We start from the raw sequence: 23,531 nt of genomic DNA on the forward strand, positions 1-23,531 counted from the left end.
TTTTGCTTTCAGTGCTTTAAGAAAATATAATTACAAAAATGTACTTAGAGTTTTAAATGAAAGACCTGCTCTAATTGGAAAGCATCATGAGATAACTTTTGCTGTGACTTGGTGCTATATAAATAAATGGAATTGAAATTGAAAATGTTTCATTATTTTTTATAAACAGATTGATCATTTACTCCACAAGTGTCGGAATAGTTGAGTCCAAACCATTGTCTTGAGATATTTGTTTGTCCAAACAGTCCCATACCAAAAGATAGTCAGTTTACAGTCATATAACACAGAGAAATGCAGTAAATACTCACAGTGAAGCTGGTAGTTGCAGGTTTTGTTGAGAAGTCTCTTCAAAAAATGATTTTGACCAACAGTCAAAAATTGAAGACTTTCATTTTGTAGTGCTGTAACAGGGAAGAGCAGCAATACTCACATTCAAGGTGATGAAACCAGTGAATTCTGAGCATTTTTACTTAAACGAAACAGTTAAGCTAATAGCAAATGGTTGCCAGATTTTAACTTGCTTATTTCAGCTTTACAACTAAGGTAAGTCCAGCTAAAACAACTGTGTTATAACTTTTGTCTTGATTTTACCAACACTAAATGGCAGATTACATAGACAGTTTTCCAGGAAACCTTCATCAAGCATCAGCATTTTAATGGGACAAAGCAAAAACTCAAACCATGTTACTGAAGCATCAACAGAACTTCCCTTGCCAAACATGAAAACATTCCTAGGCACCGCCTACTTTTGGATGATTTTTGGTTAGATTAATTCTAACTGATAATAAGGCAACACAATGGATTTTTCGTCGAACTTAAAATGATGGTGGCCACAGTGCAAAAATTGATACGATCCTTACAAGGTTGTTTCTTAGTCTATAAAAACAATCACCACTAAAACAGAATAACTTAAATTATGCATTGCTTGTCGATCAAAAGGCTTTTGCGTTACACAGCAATGCCATTTGTCCTCCAAGCCTCTGGAAGAATCAAATGTTGCACTGTTTCTACTGTTCACAGACCAGCACTGGACAGGGATGCTACTGTCAAACAGCCATTTCTGGAATCCATCACTCCAACCAGAAGCAAACACGCTTCCTTAATTAACATGTCGTCTTTATACAGATTCAGTACAATTGAGCAGACTGTGACATTAAACTTCCAAAAGGAAATTACAAAAGAAAGTGGAATGCAAAAACAAACAAAAAAAAAAAATCCTAGCATTTCAAATTTTGTGGAAAGAAGTATTTGTGCAATATTTGTCTGCCTATAAGTAAGATAAGCGTGGCAGTAATCCCTGCAATTGGTTTATTTGAGATATTGAAAATCTAATTTAAAAAATAAAAGCTGACAGTTGACAGCCACTTAATGTTTTATAAACAAACATAAAAGATTTAACATGTCACATGATTCGATGGTGTCACTGCAACATTTCTTTAAAGACAGTCCCAAAATGAAACACAAAAAAGGCAAAAGCTCTTTATACAATGTCAGCATTTTAAAGAAAGAAAATGACACTTGAAAATGACAGAAAAAAGATGGCATAGTCCTTTTTTGTTTCGGGAAGATGAACTGGACGTTATCTTGTGTGTAAAAGCATCAGTTCATGCACACACGCAAGCATACACACACACACACGTTTCTTATCCACAGACCGGATTTTCAGTCCGTTCCAGGAGATGACGTGAAGGAGTGCTGAAATGTACTTGGTTTGTGGTGTCCGCTTCCTGTCAACCTGCCCACTAATGACTTGACAACACCCTGAGAACTTGCTTGGACTTCACTTTAGTAAGTTTTTAACAGACCAAAAACTGTGAGAGCAAGAGGTTCCAATTGGAAAAAAAAAATAAAAATCGCACCCCTTACTGTGGACTACTGAGTATTTTCTGTGGCAAAGTTGGTAGCCTCTTCTCCCCGTCTGATTGTTAAATATTGGTATAAAATTCTGCCCTTGCTCTTTGGCTCTGGGGGGCTGAAAAACCAAACCTGGTGTTATTTCTTACAACAGATTTAATCAGCTGAACATTTCTGCCTTTTAAACTAAAATGTGGCTATGCTAGAAATATCTTGACACTGTCCTATAATTTACATTTGGCCAGTTATCTGCAGGCATTACAAAAATACGCCAAAACCATAAAATGGGCCCAGGAATGCAAGGTGCATTAGCAATGGCTGTTTTAGCAGTGTTCAAGTGTTCTGAAGTGGATTGTTTTCTTTACACCTGCAGATTTGGGCAGTGGGTGAGGTTATGGGCCAGTGAGGTTGATAAAATGGTGTACCAGCCTCACTAACAGAATAACTTGTGTGTAGTAACAGAGAGAGCACATCTAATGCACTCCTTCCCCCAGCAGAGTATCATCCTTGCGGCCTTAGAGGCTTAGAGAGGGCTACTGTGATCAGTGAGTGTGGTAGCCAGCAGTGCTCATGCCGGCCTGGTTAGTTAGCACCGTCCCGTTGACTCCCTGCCCGGGCTCCACCATGCCCCCATTGCTCACAGCACCCACGCCTGTCCAGCCGGCACCAGCATGTAAATGACTGAAACAGAAGAAGAGGGATGAAGAGATGAAGCAGAGTGGACAAAAAGTGGACGAAAAGTGGATGCGAGAATAATGGATTCGCAAGGGAAGCATTTTGTATGTTTGATCAGGAACCAGAAACACGTTGTGTCATGTTGCTTTGATCCCGGGTCATGTCTGGTACTCACTTGTAGCCCTGCTGATCCCAGGTCTGTCCATAGACTCCGTAGCTCGGCACCTGCCACCCATTGGGCACATACTGGCCAATCTGCTGCGTGTTGCTGTACCACTGACCCCACTGACTGTAGGGCTGCGCTGCGAAGCTCACCGTGTTCTGCTGACATACAGAAGAATATTTCAGGATGCAGAGTATCACGTAGCGCCTACATCCTACGGCAGCAGATTTAGGATCTACCATTCAAATGAGAAGCACTGTAAGAGCCCACCAACAGGGATGTAAGTACAGATTATGAACAAACTTGATGTATTGAGGATGATCCTGGCACATACCTGTGGCATCTGTACCTGCTGTAGGGGGCTAACCATGTCTGTTGTTTCTTTGCCCCAGTAACACTTAACCACATAGCCCTCTATGGTGGTGCCATTGACGGATACAATGGCATGAGCTGCTGCTTCATGGGAGTTGAATCTGCACAGAGAGAAGAGATAGCACGCCATTTAGGCTCAAGTCGTGCACATAAATGAGGTTCATATGTGACAGCCTTCAATTAAACAATCTTGAAAGGGGATCACATATCAGTAACAATTAGCTTTGGACCACATTCTACAGTTTATCTAATCTAAACCTCCAGGCTTCTTCAGACTTGCGTCATTTTCAAGATATTCTTAAAACTGGAAGCAAATTATACGTTATGATAAATGCTGGTATTGATCAATACAGAAAAACATTACTGTGATCTTATTTGTTTTTTGCCACATCATCCTACCATGCTTTATTGCATCAAATAAATGGCTGCCAGGTCAATCAGTTAATCAGCTTACCTCACAAAAGAGTAGCCTTTGTCTGGGAAAACACGGATTTCCATTATTTGGCCAAAAGGAGAGAAGGTCTGTCTCATAATTTGCTCTAAAAACAAGACAAAGACATTAATATTTCATTTGCAAATAGTGCTTCCAGGCGTTCAGCTTAGTCTTATGGACAAAGTACGACTCACCTGTCAGACCCATTGTGACTCCCCCACAGTACACGGTGCAGTTGCTAGGGCTGGACTGGTTGACCACCTCATCAAAAGATAGCTGCTTAGCATTGGAAGCTAAAAAGAAAAGTTAAAACAAGTTTTTATTTATTATTAAATTGCAACCTGCTGCTATTGCACATACTGTATCAGTCTGACAAAAACAAGAAAACAGTTGTGTTATTAGTTTTTGCAGGTACTGCTATGGTAAGTCAGTACGGTAAGTCCTGTACAGACTAAACATTTACCCTGATGATGGTGCAGAGCCTAAGAATCACCAAACTTATTAAAAATCATTTTGAGAGGAACATTAAAGGATGGACTAAATTAAAGAACCTGCTGGTGCCACGACAAGAAAAGTAAAAGGATCAACATCAACATGAATTTCTGTGTAAAATTCCACAGCAATGCACTCAGTTGATGTTGAGACATGAGATAAGTCTGAAGCAACTTGAGGGAGTATATTCACACTTTGACAGAGGTGCATCACCACAAGAGGGCAAAGACACAGTCCATCATATTAATCTTCCATTTAATTTCTGTGAACTTACTTTCATTAGTAGTTTTGGGAGCAGGCTTCCTTGTGGCCCAGTTGGTCCTGATCTGCCTCCCTCCCAACCACTGTCCACCCATCTGCTGTATGGCATTCTCTGCATCCTGATTACACAGAGGAAACATGCAAACTCTAGCGGCGCCACATAAGAACCATCTCACTGTAAAACCTGGCTCAACTATAAGTGAACAAGCTCTGACATATGGGCTTTTATATCCCACAGTGCTGAGTGCGGTTTCTTTCTGTCAGTGACTGTAGCTGTTTTCAACTCATCAGGGCCTGCAGCCTACAGACCAGGGCTGAACTGAAATGTCCTCCCTTGTGGAGATCCACTTTATTAGCAAGTCTGTTATCTTATTACTGAATTCCTGATTAATGCATATACTTCAGCTGGTTCTCTACTCCCCAGAACAGAGGCATTATTGGCACACTTACCCATTTGTTGAAGAAGGAGACAAAGCCATAGCCTTTAGATTTACCTGTGGCCATGTCTTTCACCACTCGACAATCCCTGCAGACAACACACAGTTTATGATACAGGTAGTGATATCATTATTGCTTTTATATTGAATTTAAAGGGCAATAAAAAGGCAAAACCAACTGACAAAGGGATCTGACTAACAAAATTAGCGTGTATCAAAGCCTAATAGATCTTACTCCTTTGTGCCATAGAGCTGAATTGTTGCCCAAGATCTATTAAAAACACATCAATGAGTCTGTTGCACTGGATGAAATGTTTGGAAAATACTGGGGAAAAGGAAAAAAATGCAGAATTACAAAGATTAATAACAATCATGAATATACTTACGATATTTTTCCAAATGGAGCAAAAGCTGCTTTTATGTCATCTGTGGTAATTTCAGGACTCAGATCTCCAACAAAGACATGGAAGTGACCTTACAAACAATAATTTAACAGTCAGTTCAGTAGCGGCAGGTGAATGACACTGAGTTTCTTTAAAGAACTGGTCATTCCACACACACACACACACACACACACACAGAAGCAGTGGGCTGCCATTGTCAGGTGCCTGGGGAGCAAAGTGGGGGTTAAGTGCCTTGCTCAAGGGCACATCAGCCCGCTAGCCTGGGGGGAGGGCATTATTAATCACCTAATTTTTTACTGCCAGTCTGGTGGGAGGATCGAACCGGCGACTCTCCGGTCACAAGCCGCTTCTCCAAACTCTAGGCCATGGCTGCCCCCATAGGGAGAGAGTTATAATAAATTCTACCTAGAAACATTTTCCGAGACAAAAGAATGAGAGTTTCTCTTAGTGCTTACTGCTTGTGTCTTTCTTTTGGCTGGTTGGCGTCGTGGCCCAGTTGACCTTGACCTCCTGTAAGAGAGACAGTTGTAGAGACGGAGGAAGAAGAAGGTGAGAAGTGAAGTACGCTTGCAGTGGAGAGGAAGGTGCTTTTTCTTTGATTAGAGGTTTTTGTCACACACCACTTTTTACTTAGGTTATATTTTGTGATTGAGAATTTTTTTTAATAAGGTTGTCTCTGTAAGCCACACTTGGGTTCTTAAACCACCACTACAAATGTATTTATCCATTTTTATCTAATTTTACATACCGTTGCATTAAAAAACAGTAAAATACAGTGGAGAATATAAAGGGATATCAAGATTTCACCTTCATAATCAGGAACATTTCAGTCTCAGTCTAGTAAAAATTTGGAGCAAAACTGTAGGAAGTAAGGTCCAAATAACAAGGGACTTACAAACAAGTGATTTTTACGAACTTGTTATACTCCTCAAATGGTCCTTCAATACCTGTTGAGGATAAAATATTTTCAACTGAATGTATTTCTCTTGAAGTTGCTCTTATGTGGATTCTATGTGGAAATAACTTTGCAAAAAGAACACATAGCAGTAAAGACGTAGGGGCACAGAAGAGCATCAATTAAAGTAGATCAAAGAATGTTACACGTAGCATGATTACACAGCAGGGCCACGTCAAATCCATTCATACACAGATGGCAAACTCACTTAGGGAAAATCTTAATTAAAGCAGAAACAGGATGACGCATGAATTTACAATAAAAAACAAAAAAACAATTACATATACCTGTACTGTAATCCAATATAAAAGCCTGCAAAAATACCTTTAAGCTTATTATGTTCATCATTTCTACAAACAATATGCCCTGTGAAAACCACGGCTATGTGTTTGTGTTAATGTGGTGGCAAGTGACCCTAACAACACACAACAATGTGGAAAAATCAATTAATTGCTCAAATGAATAAACTTTAAAAACAAAAGCTGGATTAATCTGCAACTATTCTGACAACTCAACATTATTTTAGGCCATATTTGATTAAAGGTACCAAAACATTAATTGGTTCTAGCTTCTCCCAAAAAGACATCCGACAGTTTTAAATAGTATTCAATGATATTACAGGTAGTTGCAAACAAATGAATGATGGCCTGAGATGATCTGTTTTTCACTTAAAAGGATGCAAAATAGAAAATTTCAGCTTTATGGATAGCAGAAATTTCAATTATATTGTAGCACAGATCAGTTATGGTGCAATGATGGCCTGTCTGTTAAAAACATAAGCATGGGTCTAAATTCAATCATAAATGGTCAGTATTCGATAAACTGGATTGATCTGAATGTTGTAAAAAGTGCTGCATTGAAACAGTTTTTTTTTCCTTTGTAGAGGAATGAATAAAGCAAAAACACATTTTCAGTCTTTAAGTGTCCGAAACCTTCTTCTGGGCGGGACAAAACGCAAACGCGCAGCACTGAATAAACTGTAACAGTCTATTGATTAACTGACTCTGATCACTCTGCGTCCGTCATGGCTTTCATGTTTTGAATGCATGGCATCACTTGATGGAGTATCCTCTAACGTGTATTAATACCATGAGAAAACACAGCCAAAAGCTAACATTGTGCAATCTTTAGACATTACGTTCTCAGGATTCTTATACTTCCAGCAGTAAGGTTATGGAAATCAGTGTCTGGCGTTCCCACCAAGTAGTTTTGGACTGTGCACAGAAAAATAATGTGCACAAGGGAATAAAACAAATTAAATGAAGGGGTGCGAGGAGATCAGTCAAACGAGATATAAGCTTTTCCAGGTGCTTAATTTGAACCCTGCCGACCCAGCCCTGCCCTAGTTGACTCACCCAGGAGATATGATTGCTTACCTTACCCAGAATTTTCCGACCATTCATGGCTGCAATTGTGGCAGTGGCATGTCTATGCTCATAGAACTCCACAAAGCAGTACGGATCATGACCTGCTGTCTAAAGTGGACAGGAGACACAAATATTCAAGACCAACTGAAATCACATTCATTTCTTTTTGTAGTCAAAAATAATGTTGATGTGTTTTTATAATGTTTTTATTATTATCATTAAAAAGAAAGAAAAGGTATTTGTGGAAATATCAGAAATGCTCCTTTTTGCCTCAGCCACCTGAAGGGGAATATCCTCGTCTTTGTCTAAACTGACATATGAACAGATCAACAAGCTAAAGTACACAAAAAGATGTGTGTCCCTGTTTGCAAGCTATATAAGGAGGAGAAGGGAAGTTAACGTGGGTTGTTGTTCAGAGACTGTTGCTCTTTTATGCCTCAGCGTAGCCATCGGCCATGATACAGCTCTGACGTTACTGCTGTATGCAAGATTTGATTTGCTGCATTAAAATAAGATCTCAATCTGCCTAGACAGTAACACTATTAATCGGGTTTAATGCAAACTAGGAGGCAACATCAGGGGGAAACGGGGATAAAAAGCACATAAATTTGTCCATTTTGGTTTCAATGTTTTTCTCAAATGTGAACACAGCAATATATAGAGCAGATATGTATGGTATAGCAGACAAAAAAATGTTTTTTAATTTATGGACAGTGGCCAGTCTTAGTAAATATAATGACATCATTATTTAGCATTAAAATGTGAGATCATAATACCACTGGTCACCAGAGGAATAATGAGGAGAACAAGTGAAATTATATATCAGGGCTGGGAAGAAACCAGTTAATGTACGAGTTCTTTAAGGAAAAACTGATGTACAGCAGCTGTCCTCGGACTTTTACTGCCAAAGAGGCATATGAAAGTCAAATCCTATTCTCAGGGAAGAGGGAAATAGCATCATAGAAAAAGATGACAGACAAACTTACATCTACTATCATTTTACAGCTCTTGCAAGGTCCAATCTGTCCAAACAACTCCAAGATGAGGGCCTCTGTCACATCCCTGGACAGATTTCCCACATACCTAGACACAAAAATGAAAAGAAAAAAAAAAAAAAAACAATGGACAGAATACACAGACAGTACTGATTACTATTTTCTGATATAACTGTGATTAAAGCAAAATATGATCTTGTGTGAGTATTAAAGCAGGAGCAAAATTTTCACATAACTGTATGAAAATCCAGCCTGGCAGATAAACATTACTCATAGCCTATTACTTGTTAGCTTTCCCCTAAAGGACGTGATCAGCAGCTCTGAAACTGGTACTGGTGCACTGCTGCAAGATCCAGACAGACAGTGGTGGTTATAGTTGTGTTTTGTGGGAAAAGGTGTAAGAGTAGATTACCTTATTTTTCTTAAATGTATTGCGTTCGTATTCCTGTTCCTAAGCTAAACAATAAAGAACTTTACCTGCCTGATTGGTGTAAAATGTCTTTAGAGTTTTGGGGTTGTAACATTAAACTATACAACCTGCTGCTGCTGTAGTGGAACAGGCTCAACATGGAATTTTACCATAAGAGACAGATGTATGTGTAAATGCAAAAACACACACAAACAAAAACAAATATAAATTACACACAGATACCAGCACCTGAAGTCCACCTTCAAGATTCAAGTAATTTCCAATGTCTGAGGGCAAATAAAACTCAAGGCCGTTCAGGCTAATAATTCTGTGGTGTGTATTTAATAAAAACCTCTTCAGCTAAACATACAGTTCAGCTAGGGACAACTAACATTACTGAAACTGAGCTATTGACCTTGTCCGTACATAACGCCTGACTTTAAATAGCATTAACTTAATCTTACCCTGGTGACAAAAATAACCCCTTTTCATAACCAAATTATCATCAACATTAGCGTATATTACCATTTAGCTATTCAGACATCCAATCTACTCTACTGAATCGCCCGACTAACGTTAAGGAGATGATGGTACACCAAACTCCACTGAAAAAGCTGGCAGTTCAGTGTTCTCCTGTTCATCGTAAGACTTAAAGATACTTGCAGTGTCCGATATATTTCAATAGTATCGTCACGTAACTATCTCGTTTAGCACACACAAAACACACCGGGCAGCATTTCTTTTCACGGCAATGATACTTTTACATCGGATTTTTCTTATCAAGTAACGTGAACCGACGCGTTAAGATTTTTCTGGAATTAGCTAGCTAACGTTAACGAACGTGCCGAATCTAGCCGATGTTGGCTAGCCAGACCATTGACGTTAAGATGTGTTTAGTTCTCATTAAGTCGTTTAAGGTTATGCTCATCGAATACCTGTGCAAAACCTTAAACAATTATCGTATTTCTGATTGAGATAGAGGTCCAATATTTCTGTGGCGGAGAAAGGAACGTTTTGGGAGAGGAGTGCGCATTGGATAATAGGCTGCCACTGAATGTTAGCTACGCGACGAACAGTGGTTAGCTAACGGTAACGCAGGAACACACTTACAGGGTTTTTGGCTGGTCATCGTCCATTCTGTTTAATTTGCTGGCCGAGAACAAGTCGCAAACCTGAGAGCCAATCCACGACTGTCGCGGGCAGCTACCGGTGACACTGTCAAGTTATTTAATTGCGCAGTATGAAGTGATTAACCACTGCTGTTAGCTACAGATTGAACAATGGGTAGCCGACAAAGATGGCGGAGGGACCGGGGCCGACACCAAACTCGCATGCGCAGTAGCTCAGTCGACGGCAACTTATAGGCATATTACAAAGTAATTGTCAACCGAAACGAAAACCCACTTTTACTTATTTAACGTGTTTTTCTCATTTCTTCTTCACTATATCTTCACCAGTATTTTCTCAACAATTGCTCCTTGCTCTCATAATAGAAGCTAACGTGTACTTACTAGTTCAATCTATAATTTGATCCTTGAACACATGACCAAGTGGAAAAGTGGTATTAAATGGCTGAGTAGACCTCATGAATCTATGATTTCCCAATATAGAAATACCATTTTAACTGCCTGGCTCACAATAAATGAGTTTGAGTTGTCACATTCTTTTGACGATATAAATGATCTGACTCAGTTCTCAATATCTGACATGGTAAAGCAAAAGTGATACTGGATAAGAGACAAAATATATATTTAGTATACAAGTATATTTTATTGAGCCTTTATTTATGGCATAGGACCTTATGCAGACAGAGTTACTTTAACAAAAAAAATCCCTGTCAGTATTTAAAAACAGCTCATTTGCACCTCATTAACAACACAGACTTCACATTCAGTACAATTCTGAATTACAATGCAACTCTTTTTCCTTCTGTATTGCAAGGTATTTTTATTTTTGAAACACACATGAATGAAGTTTTTGTTCTTATTTATTTAACAAAACAGAAATGGAATCAGCCCTTCCAAATGTGATCAGATGAAGCCATATTGAGTCAAACACAACAGTCACATCATAGTGTTTATAAAGTGCAGGGAGGAACAATGTAAACTTTTTTTTTTTGTAAAACAAACAAAGAAATCTGTTCTATTGTCACACCAGGACACTTTAATGACAGCTTTAACTTGTCATTAATTAAATACATAAGATTTATCAGTTATCTAAAAATAGAAAGAAAACTCCCAACAAGTCCAGTGGTTTTCATGCCTGCAGCCTCATGGTGCTACATGCTGTTCTGATGATACAGTCCTGTGCAGCACAGCAGCTGTGTATACAAAGATGAGTCAAACCCCATTTCTCTGCTCAGTCACTTCACCCTCATCTTGGGCAAATATTGTGGTCAGAGACAAGCTTCTCCATCCTCTTTATCTTGCGTTTGTTCTTGGGCATGGGTTTGTCATACATGCCATTCTTCAGTAGATGCTCCTTGCTGTGATGAATCTGAGCGCCGTGCTGCAGCTGGAAGGAGCACAAGGCTCTCAGGGGCCTCAGCAGAACCTGGACGAACAGACAGCAAAGGGGAGAGGGATGAAAAATACAAAATGTAAAAAAAAAAAAAAAAAAGTTTTACATTGCACTTTCTGTCCGGTCCAGTGCAGTTCGCAGAAAAACCACCCATCATTTCACACTTCTCGTCTCTAATTTTAAAACTGCCGTCACTAAGATGAACACAAATGAATGCTGACATTTAATGAGCATTTGCTGAATATTTAATACTAACAAGTTTGCCATATCAACTTTAAAATTTCATAATACAGCACATCATCACATCATTTCATCACGTCACCTCTTGGATGTGGTCATTCTGCTCCAGGATGGACAGGGCAACAGCAGCACATTCCAGGGTGGACAGACAGATGTTGGAGGGTTGAGTGCGGATGACGTACTGACTGGACAGACTCCTGTTTAGCTGCACCTGGATAAACCAAAACAACGACATTCAGCACAGCCACAGTTAAGGCGCTTTAGCTGTTGGAAAAATGAACCTCCTGTCCCATGTCTAACGTTATCCTCTTTTAATGTGAGAACACATTTTTACACACCTGTTTGGGCAGGTGTAAAAGGCTGTTTTTGAGGAACATGTTTTTGGCTTGACTCCAGGTGCCGTCTATGATGATCACATTATGTTCCACAGTGCCAACTTCCTGGTATTGCACTAACTCCTCCAGGTTCTGCGATTTGGGGCCTGGGTACAGGATTAATGTTCTGCTGTCCCGACACACTGCAGCCAGCTCTGGGTGCCTGACAGAAGAAAAGATGGTGGCAAAACCTAAATATATTTGAGAATGTGACAATGACGCCTGTCAACAAATGTGTCAGTGACCGTGGGGTTGCAATATCACTGTGCTAACAATAAATACAGCTTACTTTTCCTCATTGAACCTCCGTCCAACTATGACATTGCATTTTCCTTGTGGCAAGCAAGCAGCAAGTAGAGGAACTGTGCGGAGTACTCTGCTCTCCTGAAAGGAATATTAGTAGTTAAAATAGTTTGTCATGACCATTAGCCTCTAATGAATATGTGCCAGTTGTGGCCAGTAGCTGCCATTTTTGATTAATAATAAAAAGGTGCACACAATGAAGTTCATTGGAAGAAACACTTTGTGCATCCCTAGAATAACATATCAAAACAAAATATCTCCAACTACAGAAATAAGGCAAAAAATAATGTGATATAATCTGTGTTTAATTTGCAAGCTTATTTGACATTATGCAACTCACCTCTGCGGGATGCTGCACTATGTACAGACATGTGGAGACCTCCAGGGGTTGTGGTGGAAGAAAGGGACAGAGACACACCTTCTGAGGGCGACTACATGAGAGGAAAGTTGAAGACGTGAAGCTGTGATTGCCCAGATATTTCCCAGCCTAGCCCCATCTCTCTGTTTCAGCTGGTCTTCAGCTTTTCTGTAACGACATAAACCTGTTCCCTCATTAAAACATGCCAGTTATTTGGGGAGAAGAACAAGGAAGGGGGGTTCAACTCTAACTTGGCTAGCTAGCAGTAACTTAGCTTCACTTTAACTCAGCTCACCGGCACCGTAAACACGTCGGTCTTCTCTCGTCAACCTCAACCGGGAGGGCAGCTAGGTCGCCAAATGCGTCGACTAATCCGTTTTCCACCGTGGAGCTGTCGCATGATTCTGGTCCGTTTTCTTCAGAAGTGACAGTCGAGTAAAAACTAGAGACACCGTCCATTGCGGAGTTAGCAAAAAGCTAACTTATTCAAGTAGTCAGACAGAACGCCGGCGAGGGGGGCATTTGGCACAGAAATAGACCAATTAGAAAGACTGAGAAACAGTTTATGTCTCACCAGGCTTGACAGAGTTTTTTTTTAATTTTCTGTTTCTGTTGTATTCCTTCCCTTGTTTAATATAGTTTCAATCACCCTAAACCAATTAGCTTAAAAAATAGCACTATATTCACAGCTGCAGCGCTTTAAAATGAGGCACACATGTGAAATCGTGGAGCAAACGTAGTTCTGTTCAGTATTCTAAGTTCTGGTCAGTTGCTAACATATTTGGTGTTATCTTGATTTTAATGACTGTTCACTTCACAGCACTTTAGTTAGAGAAGATGGGGAAAACGTGTTTGTGATAATGGATTGATATAACTACTCTATATTTTGTACTTCTATGATCTTCAGACTTGTTTTGGTAATGGTTAATAGGAAACTATCAACTCACAGCTGCCACCTGTCGATGTGGAGGGAAAAGGGTGCTTTCAAAAATTTTGAAAAAAGGCAAGTACTTATTTATTGCCAAACCCTATTTAATCTGATCATAATTGGTCTAACAGGATGTACAGAAGCCTTTAAACACGACCATAACCCTCAAAACAAAATCACCAATCTGCACTACACATTTACATCTCTTTGTATCATTATTTATACCTATTTTTGTATGCATTTATGAATATCTGAGAACATATTTTCAGTTACCTCTTCGGGGTCAGTGGGCACAGGATCAGTGCTGAGTTCCAGATGGGTCCACTGGATACCTACAAGCCTACAACCAAAGGTTTTTGCAAATGATGATTGACATAAACCTGCTTTACTGGCCATTTAAATGTATAGAGTAAATACTGCATCCCCGAGTCTAAAAAGAGCTCTTTTTGAAAGTGTTTTGCTTGATGCTTGGTATGGATAATGTGGGAACAGGTACACATAGTAAAATTGTTTTAATTTAGCATCAACTATAGATATGTTCAGAATTTGAAGGTATAGATAATCTGTCAAAAATAGGTGATGTGAATAATAAGCACAAGTTTGCACATCTACACATACTTTTTTGGCTGTTTACAAGAAGGAGCACGGTACACAGACTCAGATGAGGTGTCAAGTTAAAGCCAGAGAGGCTTATTTATAGCTGAAGATCCACCAAAACATCACGCAAACACAGATGCATGCACTCTAACCCTTTTTACTGACACTCTCGACCCAAACTTGTTCTGTCAAGCACAAGAAATTCATGCACTTATGCCACCCTGGTAGAGTGGAGAAAATTGGTTAATATGAAGAAACAAAGGAAAATATCCTCCTCTGGGTATTTGATCTATATGAATATGAATTCAAATTCATGCAGTATGAGTACAGGTAGATACAAATGGATACAAATGCTAAAGATTAGACTGAGATTTACAGTATTCTGCACTCTTTGTGAAATTTTAAGAATTTATCTCAGTTGATTTTAGGCCAATTCTACTGTGACTTTAAAACTTTGAATATGGGCACAGAAGCAAGAAACTTGGCAATAAATTTGCTGAAACTACTGAAGCTCAGTTAAAGTATTATACATTGTCCTTTGCTTTTAGCTGGTTCAGTTGGTAAGGCAGTTGAACCATCTCCCTGTTTCTCTGGATAACCATCTGTTTCGGTCGATTCTGATGACTTAAAATCTACCTCTTCTGGTTCAGTTTCTTTTGTATCGGCTTCAGTTTTACTTGTTTCAAATTCTTCTGCTGTTATATTGTCTTTCCCCTCGGCTGTAGCTGGTTTTGTGTTACGGATAGTTATTTCATTTTTATCTTCTACACTTTCAGTTTGTGGGGACTCTACTGCAGCCAGTGCACTCTCAGATGGAGCAACGTTGCAGGAGGTCTGCATTGTTTCCTCTCCGTCTCCATCTCCCTCGTCAGCAGTCTCTGCTGGTGATGCCGTCTCTTTCTCCTCCTCCCTCTGTTCCTTTCCACCTGCCTCTTCTTTTTCCTGCATAATAACTTCAACTGGAGTCAAAGGTGTTAAGTCCAGACATGCCTTAGGAGGGGATTTTGCCTTTTTCCTGGGAGGAGCAACTGGCCTTTGCACTTCCGGATCTTGTTTCCACAATTCCTGACCTGTGTGCTCATGGCTCTTGTCCAGGGCTATGGGATGATCATCTGTACTTCCCCACTCAGGTTCCTCTGAGAGAAACTCAAAGCTCGAGATACTGAGTGGATCTGTTGGGATTTCAGTGACTTTTTCTTCCCTGATGGCCACATTTTTCTTTCTCTTGACTTTACTCTTTGATGCTGATTGGGCGTCATCCTCTTCAAGTGATCGAGCGAAGGGCTCAATATCACATGGAGAAGAATTATCACTGGACCTGAAAAAGTCTGTGATTTCCTCCTCTGAATTTGGCATCTCACCTTTTTCATGCTTAGACAGCAAATCACCAAAATCATACAAGTCTTGGGACAATACCCGAGGACCTTCCTGTGGGCATTTTCCTTTATCAGAGGGTTCCACTTCTATCGAAGGAGTCTCATCTATAAGGACATATTTCTCTAAATAACCTCTGGCCTCTCTGTCTGAATGCCTGCTATGGAAGGACTTCTCAGAGGTCATACTTTCCGTATCCTCTTCTTTTTTCCGACTGCCAATTGCTTCCTCATATAGGTCAGTGTAAAGGAAGGCCATGGCTTTGGGCTCCTCCAGCAAAATGGGGTCAATGATTTTTGGAGGTCCTTCTGGTAGAAAGATTGGTGTCAGAATGTCCTCTTGGCTTCCAAACAAAGTCGAACCACTCGGTTTTGAAGGTAGCCTACAGTGTGCACTTTCAGCCACTCCGGCTTCTCTGTCCAGATTTTTCGGGTAGTTGTCTGCCCCACCGTAGAAGACTTCATCTAGAAGCTCACTGGTGATTTCCTCCAGGCTGACTGTGTCTGACTTGTCATTATCCACTCTTGTTGTTGTGGTGGTATTGTCTTTGGGCTGCACAGGTTTATCAGTGTCCTGGCTCTCAGTGCCAACCTCTGGCTCCATCTGTCCCTGTGCAATCACAGCAGGACTTCCAGGAGCTTGGGCATCAATCAGTGTGAATGGCTCAAAGTAGTCCACATTGCCAGCAGCTCCTCTGCCCAGAGGTCTGGCCACCGGAGCCCCTGGTGGATCCATTATGTTTGAAGTTGAGGGCCTGGCCTGGTCACCTCTTGCTCCACCTGGTGCTGTTGCTGAGATCACCATGAGCTCGTAATCATGGATGTCTTCATTGGCTTTAGAAACAGGGCTGTCCTCCAGATAAGACAGATTGTCCACCATTTCTTTGCTCTCCTCTTCATCCACAGTAGCCACTTTTGGAGGTACAACAATGTTGAGGATTTCAGAGCCCTCAGACACTAAGCTGAACAGCCTTTGGTCTTTATCTACCAGAGGATCACTTAGCTCTTCTTCATCTCCTTCTTCGGTTTTCACATTTGGCTGTGAGAATCCTATTAACTCCGGCCTTCCATGGATGTTCTCTGAACTCTGTGTCAGGACTTCTCGTTGTCTGTCTGCTTTGCTCCTCTGACTGCTCACCCTCTCTTTAGTTTTCTTCCGTCTTGAGATCGCCCCCTCATCCATGACAAAGATAATCTTTCCTGCAGGAACAGACCCAGGTGTTGCGGGCCGCACCGCAATCAGAGAGCTGAGATCCATAGTGGGGTTTCCAGCCTCGGATGCCCAAGGTGTGGTGCAGCGACTCGGGGTCGTCTCCCACGCTATCCCACTGTCCTCGCCTTGCATAGTCACCATGGAGAAGGAAGAGTCCATCATCAGGCACTGCATCTTAGGCCGAACACTGTCATCGTGGACGGCCTCCCGTAAACTGGAGGCATAGAGAAACAATATGGCAGTGACATAAAACTACACAATCCTCAGAATCAGGCCATAGTTTCTTCACATGCTCTGAAAGTCAACCCTTTTGGCTTAACATTAATGAAATTTTACTTAAACATTTTTCTGCAAGCTTTGCCCATATGAGCATTCCAAGTTAGCCAAGTTAGTATCACCAAGACCAGCATCCAAATACAACAGTTCTGTAATGAATCCTCCATTTGTGAAGGTCATAATGTACAGTGTTGGTTGAAACCGTTAGAGAAGAGTTGATTATTGTGGAGAATGTATTTGTGGTGCTGTTGAGTTGTATTTCATTATACAGAGGGGTATAGGTCCTTTATAAGTCCTTTAGGCTTGCCTATGAGGTGAATAAAATAATTGAAACATCTGTCAGTATAATCCAACAAAATTCAGCAGCACAATAACTGCATCTTCCAAAATGATTATACAGTTGAATCAACCTCTCCCAAACAGTTATAATAAAATTTTGATGGGTTTTATTCACACACTGAAACACTCAGCCAAACACACAATTTAGTGGCACTAATGGAATTTCCTTCATTCATTTATCATTTCACATGGGAATGGATTCAGTTTATTACTGCAAAATAAACTGTTGCTTCTTGGTGACTTCTCACAAGTGAAAATATAATGTATAATAAGATTTCAACTACAACTGTTATGAAAACTATAAAGCAAATCTCATTACACAGAAAACATAGGCTTTGAGTTGCAATAATATATCCAAAATTCAATTTTAAGAGTCACAGGTACTGATTTATACCTGTTTCGAAGGTGCTCCACTTCATCACTGGCATCGAGATTTTGTTCAGTAATATCTTCTTGTGTCAGTGCTGTCATCTCAGTGTCCACATCTGATCCTGCCAAACCTTCTGTCCAAGTGTCCATTGTTGTAAGATCTTGGTGATTTCTGTAAGCCACTCGGCACAACTCAGTGCTGCTCTGTTGATCACATTCTAAGCAAGTGTGCTGGTGCTGGGGTCCCAGGCTCAGCGTAATCTTGAAATATAAAACTGGTCTTCCAGTGTTTCATGTGGAGCATTTGCAACATGTAAGGAGGCTATTTTGTCGTGTGTTCACACTGGCTGAACCCTTACATTTGGCATATACAATAACTAAGTTAATCTGGAATGATTAGTTATAGCCTGTGACTACTTTGAACTGTAAAAAATGCTTCTGCGTTATTTCTTCTAGCCTGGTCTAAATATAGCTTTTTGCTGGAAGCCTATATCCGATGTCACAAGTCTGCCTGTAAGTCTATAAGGAGGTTCAAAGTGTTTAGTTTGGTTTTTAGTGTTACCAAACTGATAAGGGATCAAACAAATCCCACACTGAGCTTTAACAGTTGACAGTGAACCGCTGAAGAAAGCAACATGGATAATAATAACAAATATTTACGGATTACTTTAATTCTCAAAAACTCAGGTGTGTTGTATTTAAAAATAAAGCTTTTCTTGACTTGACTTGATTTGATCCACACTTCTCCCAAATTGTCAGCCTTACACACCTGTTTATGTCTGTCTCGCAGTGTGACAGAGATACAACATGGGAAAGGCAAGACTGGAAGAGTTGGGGAGGGTTTTTCTTTTAGTCAACAGATTGTATCTGGGCAAAAGTTGTGCTGGTGCATAACATAAACTTGGCCAATGGACATGACAAATGTAGACCGAAATCTCCTGGTACTAAACATGCACTGTCTATAGACTGTAATAATGTTTTTGCAGATTTTGCTCATTTTCCAAAACTCACATTAAACCAAACTAGCAGTGGACAGTAAACAATCGTTCATTAACACAAAAGTTTTACTAAAAACTAAAGTAGAAGTTCCTGTGTTAAAGAATCGCCAGATTGTCACTTCCCACCTCAATCACCAGATTTACCAATTAAAGGTGAATATTTTTGTAGTCTATCTGAATACAGAGACACCAGGCGAGACACCAGGTGAGACACCTCCTCCTCCTCCTCCTGCAGCTGCCCAACCCAGAAGAAGATTGCCCCGTCTCACTATGATGAGGATGTACCTTAGCAGAGCAGGTCAGTTCATAATGTTAGATAAACATAAGCAGGAATCTCAGAGGTTTCTAGTACAGAATTGTTGCCTGTCAGTTAGCCTTCAAGGCTTTTTAACGCATGTTTAACTTGTGAAAGGGAAACATGATGTTTTCCTAAATCCAAGCAAGTAATTTTATTACATAACAACAGAACCAAGCGTTTTTTTTCTGCCTAAACTTAACCAAACTGCTTTTGAAACACTTCCCATGGGAAACAAACTTAATTTTTTGATCGATGGGTTTACTACTCTGTCTGAATTTTGTGTTTCAATCACAAAGGAGTAGGATCACCACAAACAATAAAATGGTGATAAAATTTTCAGTTGCAGTCTGTACTCACAAGACTTTGGGTCTTTAAGTCCTCTTATTTTTCATACAAACAATAACAGCCGAATGTCTTACTAATGTTAAATGAAAAGGCAAATAAATAAAAAAATACTTCATTTCCCAGAAATCTTGCGACCGTTACGCTGAGATCACCAGGAAGCAGCTTGTAAACAGAGTTCGCTTACATTTACAGCTCGCGTACACCGAAACCCGCCCGGCTAGGCGGAGTCAGCACTGGATATGAAAACGGGGCACAGTGAGGTGGTATCTGCAACCCTTTCTCAACAAAACACGTTACAGCCGAACAGGTGAGAATAAGCAGCAGACCCCCAGGTGGACTTTAATACTTAAGGCTAAATTGTCTCCACCTTCACGGAGCTTGAGCGCCCCGGCGTGTATACCGGTGTAACAGCACAAGCCTTCAGCAGAGTGGACTGTCCTCTCGTACTTGGAAGCAAAGGTAAGCTAAACTGTTGGAAGCCACTTTGAAATACGCTCCTGTGTGACGATGCTGCTGTCCTCTGTGCTTTGCACCGAATGGTTTAGCTAACTAGCTTGTTTTTCGATCAGACTGTCAGTGTTTCGCTGGGTGACCCATTGTTATTATTAATGTCGAACAATGTAACAGTAGGTAGGGGGGGCTTCACGTTGGTTTGCACCAACCGCTGTACTGTTTGGTACGTCGTACAAAGTCAACAAGTACTTGGTCCTGTAATTGTTTTAATTAAGTCTTTGAAAACAGGCTTACTTGGCCGGTAACGATAGCGCTTCCTCATAATGTACTTTGGACTTTGGAACCCAGTACGGATTAGCTACTTTAAAATGTAAAACTGGAAGAAATACAAGTTCTGCATTCAGAATTGTACGATAGTAAAAGCTTAAAAGTAGTAAGTAAGTATTCAACAAGCAGATCCATTTCAGAATAATGTTTGTTGTACTAATGTAAAATAAATGACACGTTAGTAAGTACATAGTCGCTTTAATGTTGCGGCTGGTAAAGATAGTCATTTACTTTATATCTTATATCTGGTAAATCTCCCTCCTTATCTCAGCTATAAGTAACAAACATGTATTTGCCGATTCTGTTTCGTGTTGTTAATCTCAGTCTGCGCAGTTAGTTTTTGAAACTGTCAAAAACTATCGATCGAATAATTGATTAATCAACCAAAGTGTTTCAGTTCTAATTTGCCATCAGATACAGTTCTGTGCAAGCCAGATTATAAGTACCGTAGTTGTACACCAGTATAAATATTTGTTAATGTATTTGCCAAGAACCATCAGAAATGTCCCCAGAAGAGAGTTTAATTTAAATTTTAATATTTAATTTTTAAGATACATTATTATCACTCCACCACACTAAAATTTTTCCTGCCTGTCCGGTGGGGGAATTGAACCAGCAACCTTCCAATCACAAGCCGCTTCTCCAACCTCTAGGCCACGGCTGCCCCCAAATTATTCAACATTATAAGAATAAGAAGTTACAACTGTTGACAAATACATTATGCTACATTAAAAACTGTATAAGCAAAAATGCCAAAAAATCTTTTTAAAAATTACTATCACTAGCTTCCCAGCTGTGAGTTTTTGCTTTTCATTTTTTTTTAATGGTCTGTGATAGTTAGCCACATACCTTTCAGAGTGTGGACTATTGTTTGGACAAAACAATCTGGGTAAGCATGACAGGCATTTTCCACCAGGAAACAATTAGAAGTTCAGTAGATAAAGAAAATAATTGTTGACTGCAGGTATGAAGAGAACACTTCTAGCAGCACACCCCTTATGAAATCACATGACTGCCTTTGTTATTAGCGTTGCATTGAATTTCATTATACTGAGAGCTGTTTCCCCACCTTCAGCGCTCCTTCAACATGGCACTGGCTGGAGTGAGAGTTATTGAGCTGGCGGGCTTGGCTCCGGCACCATTCTGTGGCATGATCCTGGCAGACTTTGGAGCCAAGGTGATCCGCGTGGACAGGACCAAGGTAGGCATGTCTTTAGACACGCAAGGACGAGGAAAAAAATCTGTGGCCATCAACCTGAAGGCATCGGAGGGAGTAGCCCTGCTCAGGAAGCTCTGTGTCCAGTCTGATGTGGTCTTGGAGCCCTACCGTAAAGGTCAGACCACCAGCTTTGTGATACAGAATAGTTTGTATACCGTAAAGTGACCAAAAACGTGTTACATCAAGTTAAAAATACTCACTTAGTTGTGATAAGTCAGTCCTGAATTCAAAATGTTGAAGAATGTCAAACAAAGTTTGGCTTATAACAACAACATATTTATTGATATTTTTCTTTAATTTTTGCATTTTGGGAATAATGAGTTTCTTTAACCTTCTGAGGCCCTCAAACAGCTTTTGAAATTAAAGCATCTGAGAAGTTTTGAAAGCAAATCAATAGAGCTGCAACTATTTGTAGACTAAGTGTGTAGTTGATTGCCAGGAAAAAAAAAATATTGGTAATTATTTAGGTAAGGCTGATATCAAGACAAGAAAACGAGACATGATCAGCTAGGAGTCGAGGGAAATTTTGTTTGGACATTTGTCAGTATTCCCTGATTTTTTTTTTTTTTAGATTGAAAAACTAATCAGCAGATGAATCAATAATGAAAACAGTTGTTTATTGATCTGCTCATAGTCTTCTGAAATGAGAATGTCCCTCTGATGTTTTTGATGAATATAATTATAGATCGTATTATAGACTGACTTTCCTCTGATGGCCCAGGCGTGATGGAGAAGCTGGGCCTGGGTCCACAGGAGCTGTTAAAGGAAAATCCTCGTCTGATCTACGCTCGCTTGACGGGTTATGGACAGAGTGGACCTTATGCCACTGCAGCAGGACATGACATCAACTACCTGGCCATGTCAGGTAAAAACGCACACAACTGTGAATGTTTTTGGAATGAATACTGGAACGGCGCTGAGTATTCGTAAAACTCGTAAGAGGAGGATAATTCACTTCTCTATGTGTTTGCTTTTTAAAGAGTTTGGAAACGTGAACTGAATTTAAGTCTAAAATAAATTCAGTGCAGACTGTGTGTGTGTGTGTGTCAAGCCCCCCCTTGTCTTTTCCATGAATACATTTCCCTCCACATTTGTCCTCTGAGTGAGCTGAGTAACACTTGGTATGACCTTGGAAACGTACATGAGAATTAATCTTGATTATATTCAACAATTGCAATACAATGGAAGGTCCACAGCAAGGAATCAGATGCAGCAAATCAATACCAATGTTGAATAAGCAATGAAATAAATTACTCTGCCAACCGCCAACTCACAGCTCAAGGTCTGATTCTTATATGTACCATCCCGTAGATGCCACTAGAGGGTGATGTAGCTATTTTAACCTCCTGGTGGTAATGTGGCACATGAGGTAGGTGCACTTAAATTAAAAACATTTACCAACACTCTCATTTCATTTCAATTATGTAACTACTAAAGAAAAAAAAATTGTACTCTTTTTCTGAATAATATCATTCATCAGTTCAATGAGTTTCACGGACATTCAGGGGAACGACGCGTTCTGTAATGTTTTCACTTAAATGATCTCTAAAGCACACCATTTAAATGCTTGGATAATGCAAACACATTATCACACTGCTCATTAACTGTACTATCTGTCTAAAGAGAGCTTAGCCATACCTTAAAGGCATAGTTCTACTAAGATCCTGAAATACAGTTTTTCCTCTTACCTTTAGTGATATTTATCTATCTAGATCGTTTTGGTGTGAGTTGCCTGATTCTGTTAGCATAACCGTATGGTAATTTGGCATTTGAGGTAGGAGGATTTCATGAAGATAAATTGAAATCTATTTCACCCTCAAAGCTACGCATTCCCAGCTCTCTCATTTTCAGTAAGCCTGAGTCTCCTCTTCTTGTCTTGCAGTTCTGATAAACTAAAACAGTGTGGGTTTTCTAAAGATCTGTGGTGGTTTTAAGCTATAATGTGCTTTTAAATGTGCTTATCTCATTATAATTCACCAAATAGTGGTTTCCCAGAAATACCTTTCAAACTGAAGCAAATTGAACAGTCATTCATTGCCACAGTGAAACCGCTACTATATGAATACGTTTAGTCAGGCTCTGTTTTGCAAAAATATCAGACAAAAGGAGTAAAGGGAGGCATAACTTCGAAGCAAGAAGTTTTTAAGGCATCGGTGCCACCACCAGTAAAGCAGCAGCTCCATC

General features: G+C 40.0%; 3 protein-coding genes across 7 annotated transcripts in view; 1 reads left to right on the forward strand and 2 right to left on the reverse strand.

The window, feature by feature from the left end:
• Positions 1-638: 638 nt before the first annotated feature.
• tia1 (TIA1 cytotoxic granule-associated RNA binding protein) lies at positions 639-10,154 on the reverse strand. Of its 3 annotated transcripts, none has more exons than XM_046375310.1 (12): positions 9,928-10,154; positions 8,400-8,496; positions 7,423-7,521; positions 5,547-5,601; positions 5,074-5,161; positions 4,701-4,776; positions 4,264-4,369; positions 3,692-3,790; positions 3,519-3,603; positions 3,027-3,165; positions 2,705-2,850; positions 639-2,535 (listed from the first exon to the last, which is right to left on the reverse strand). In XM_046375310.1, the coding sequence occupies exons 1-12, from the start codon at positions 9,951-9,953 to the stop codon at positions 2,397-2,399; spliced, it is 1,155 nt and encodes a 384-aa protein (XP_046231266.1). In that variant the 5' UTR covers positions 9,954-10,154; the 3' UTR covers positions 639-2,396. The 3 variants fall into 3 exon arrangements, with proteins under 3 accessions (XP_046231266.1, XP_046231265.1, XP_046231267.1); XM_046375309.1 differs by having other exon boundaries at positions 2,705-2,853; XM_046375311.1 differs by lacking the exon at positions 9,928-10,154 and adding an exon at positions 9,753-9,888 and having other exon boundaries at positions 2,705-2,853.
• Positions 10,155-10,566: 412 nt separating this feature from the next.
• On the reverse strand, positions 10,567-17,961 carry LOC124051708 (cardiomyopathy-associated protein 5-like). Its single transcript, XM_046375335.1, has 8 exons — positions 17,733-17,961; positions 15,000-16,937; positions 12,908-12,973; positions 12,595-12,685; positions 12,241-12,335; positions 11,916-12,114; positions 11,660-11,788; positions 10,567-11,370 (listed from the first exon to the last, which is right to left on the reverse strand). The coding sequence occupies exons 1-8, from the start codon at positions 17,855-17,857 to the stop codon at positions 11,191-11,193; spliced, it is 2,823 nt and encodes a 940-aa protein (XP_046231291.1). The 5' UTR covers positions 17,858-17,961; the 3' UTR covers positions 10,567-11,190.
• Positions 17,962-19,510: 1,549 nt separating this feature from the next.
• Positions 19,511-23,531, forward strand: part of amacr (alpha-methylacyl-CoA racemase) — a 10,525-nt gene continuing 6,504 nt past the window's right edge. The window contains exons 1-3 of one of the 3 annotated variants that reach the window (XM_046375313.1): positions 19,511-19,655; positions 21,204-21,462; positions 22,069-22,212. In XM_046375313.1, coding sequence (XP_046231269.1) covers positions 21,216-21,462; positions 22,069-22,212 — 391 coding nt within the window. In that variant the 5' untranslated portion in view covers positions 19,511-19,655; positions 21,204-21,215. The other 2 variants (XM_046375312.1, XM_046375314.1) reach the window with 2 other exon arrangements.

This window comes from Scatophagus argus, chromosome 20 (assembly GCF_020382885.2).
Source record: "Scatophagus argus isolate fScaArg1 chromosome 20, fScaArg1.pri, whole genome shotgun sequence".
In the NCBI taxonomy this organism is placed as follows: domain Eukaryota; kingdom Metazoa; phylum Chordata; class Actinopteri; family Scatophagidae; genus Scatophagus; species Scatophagus argus.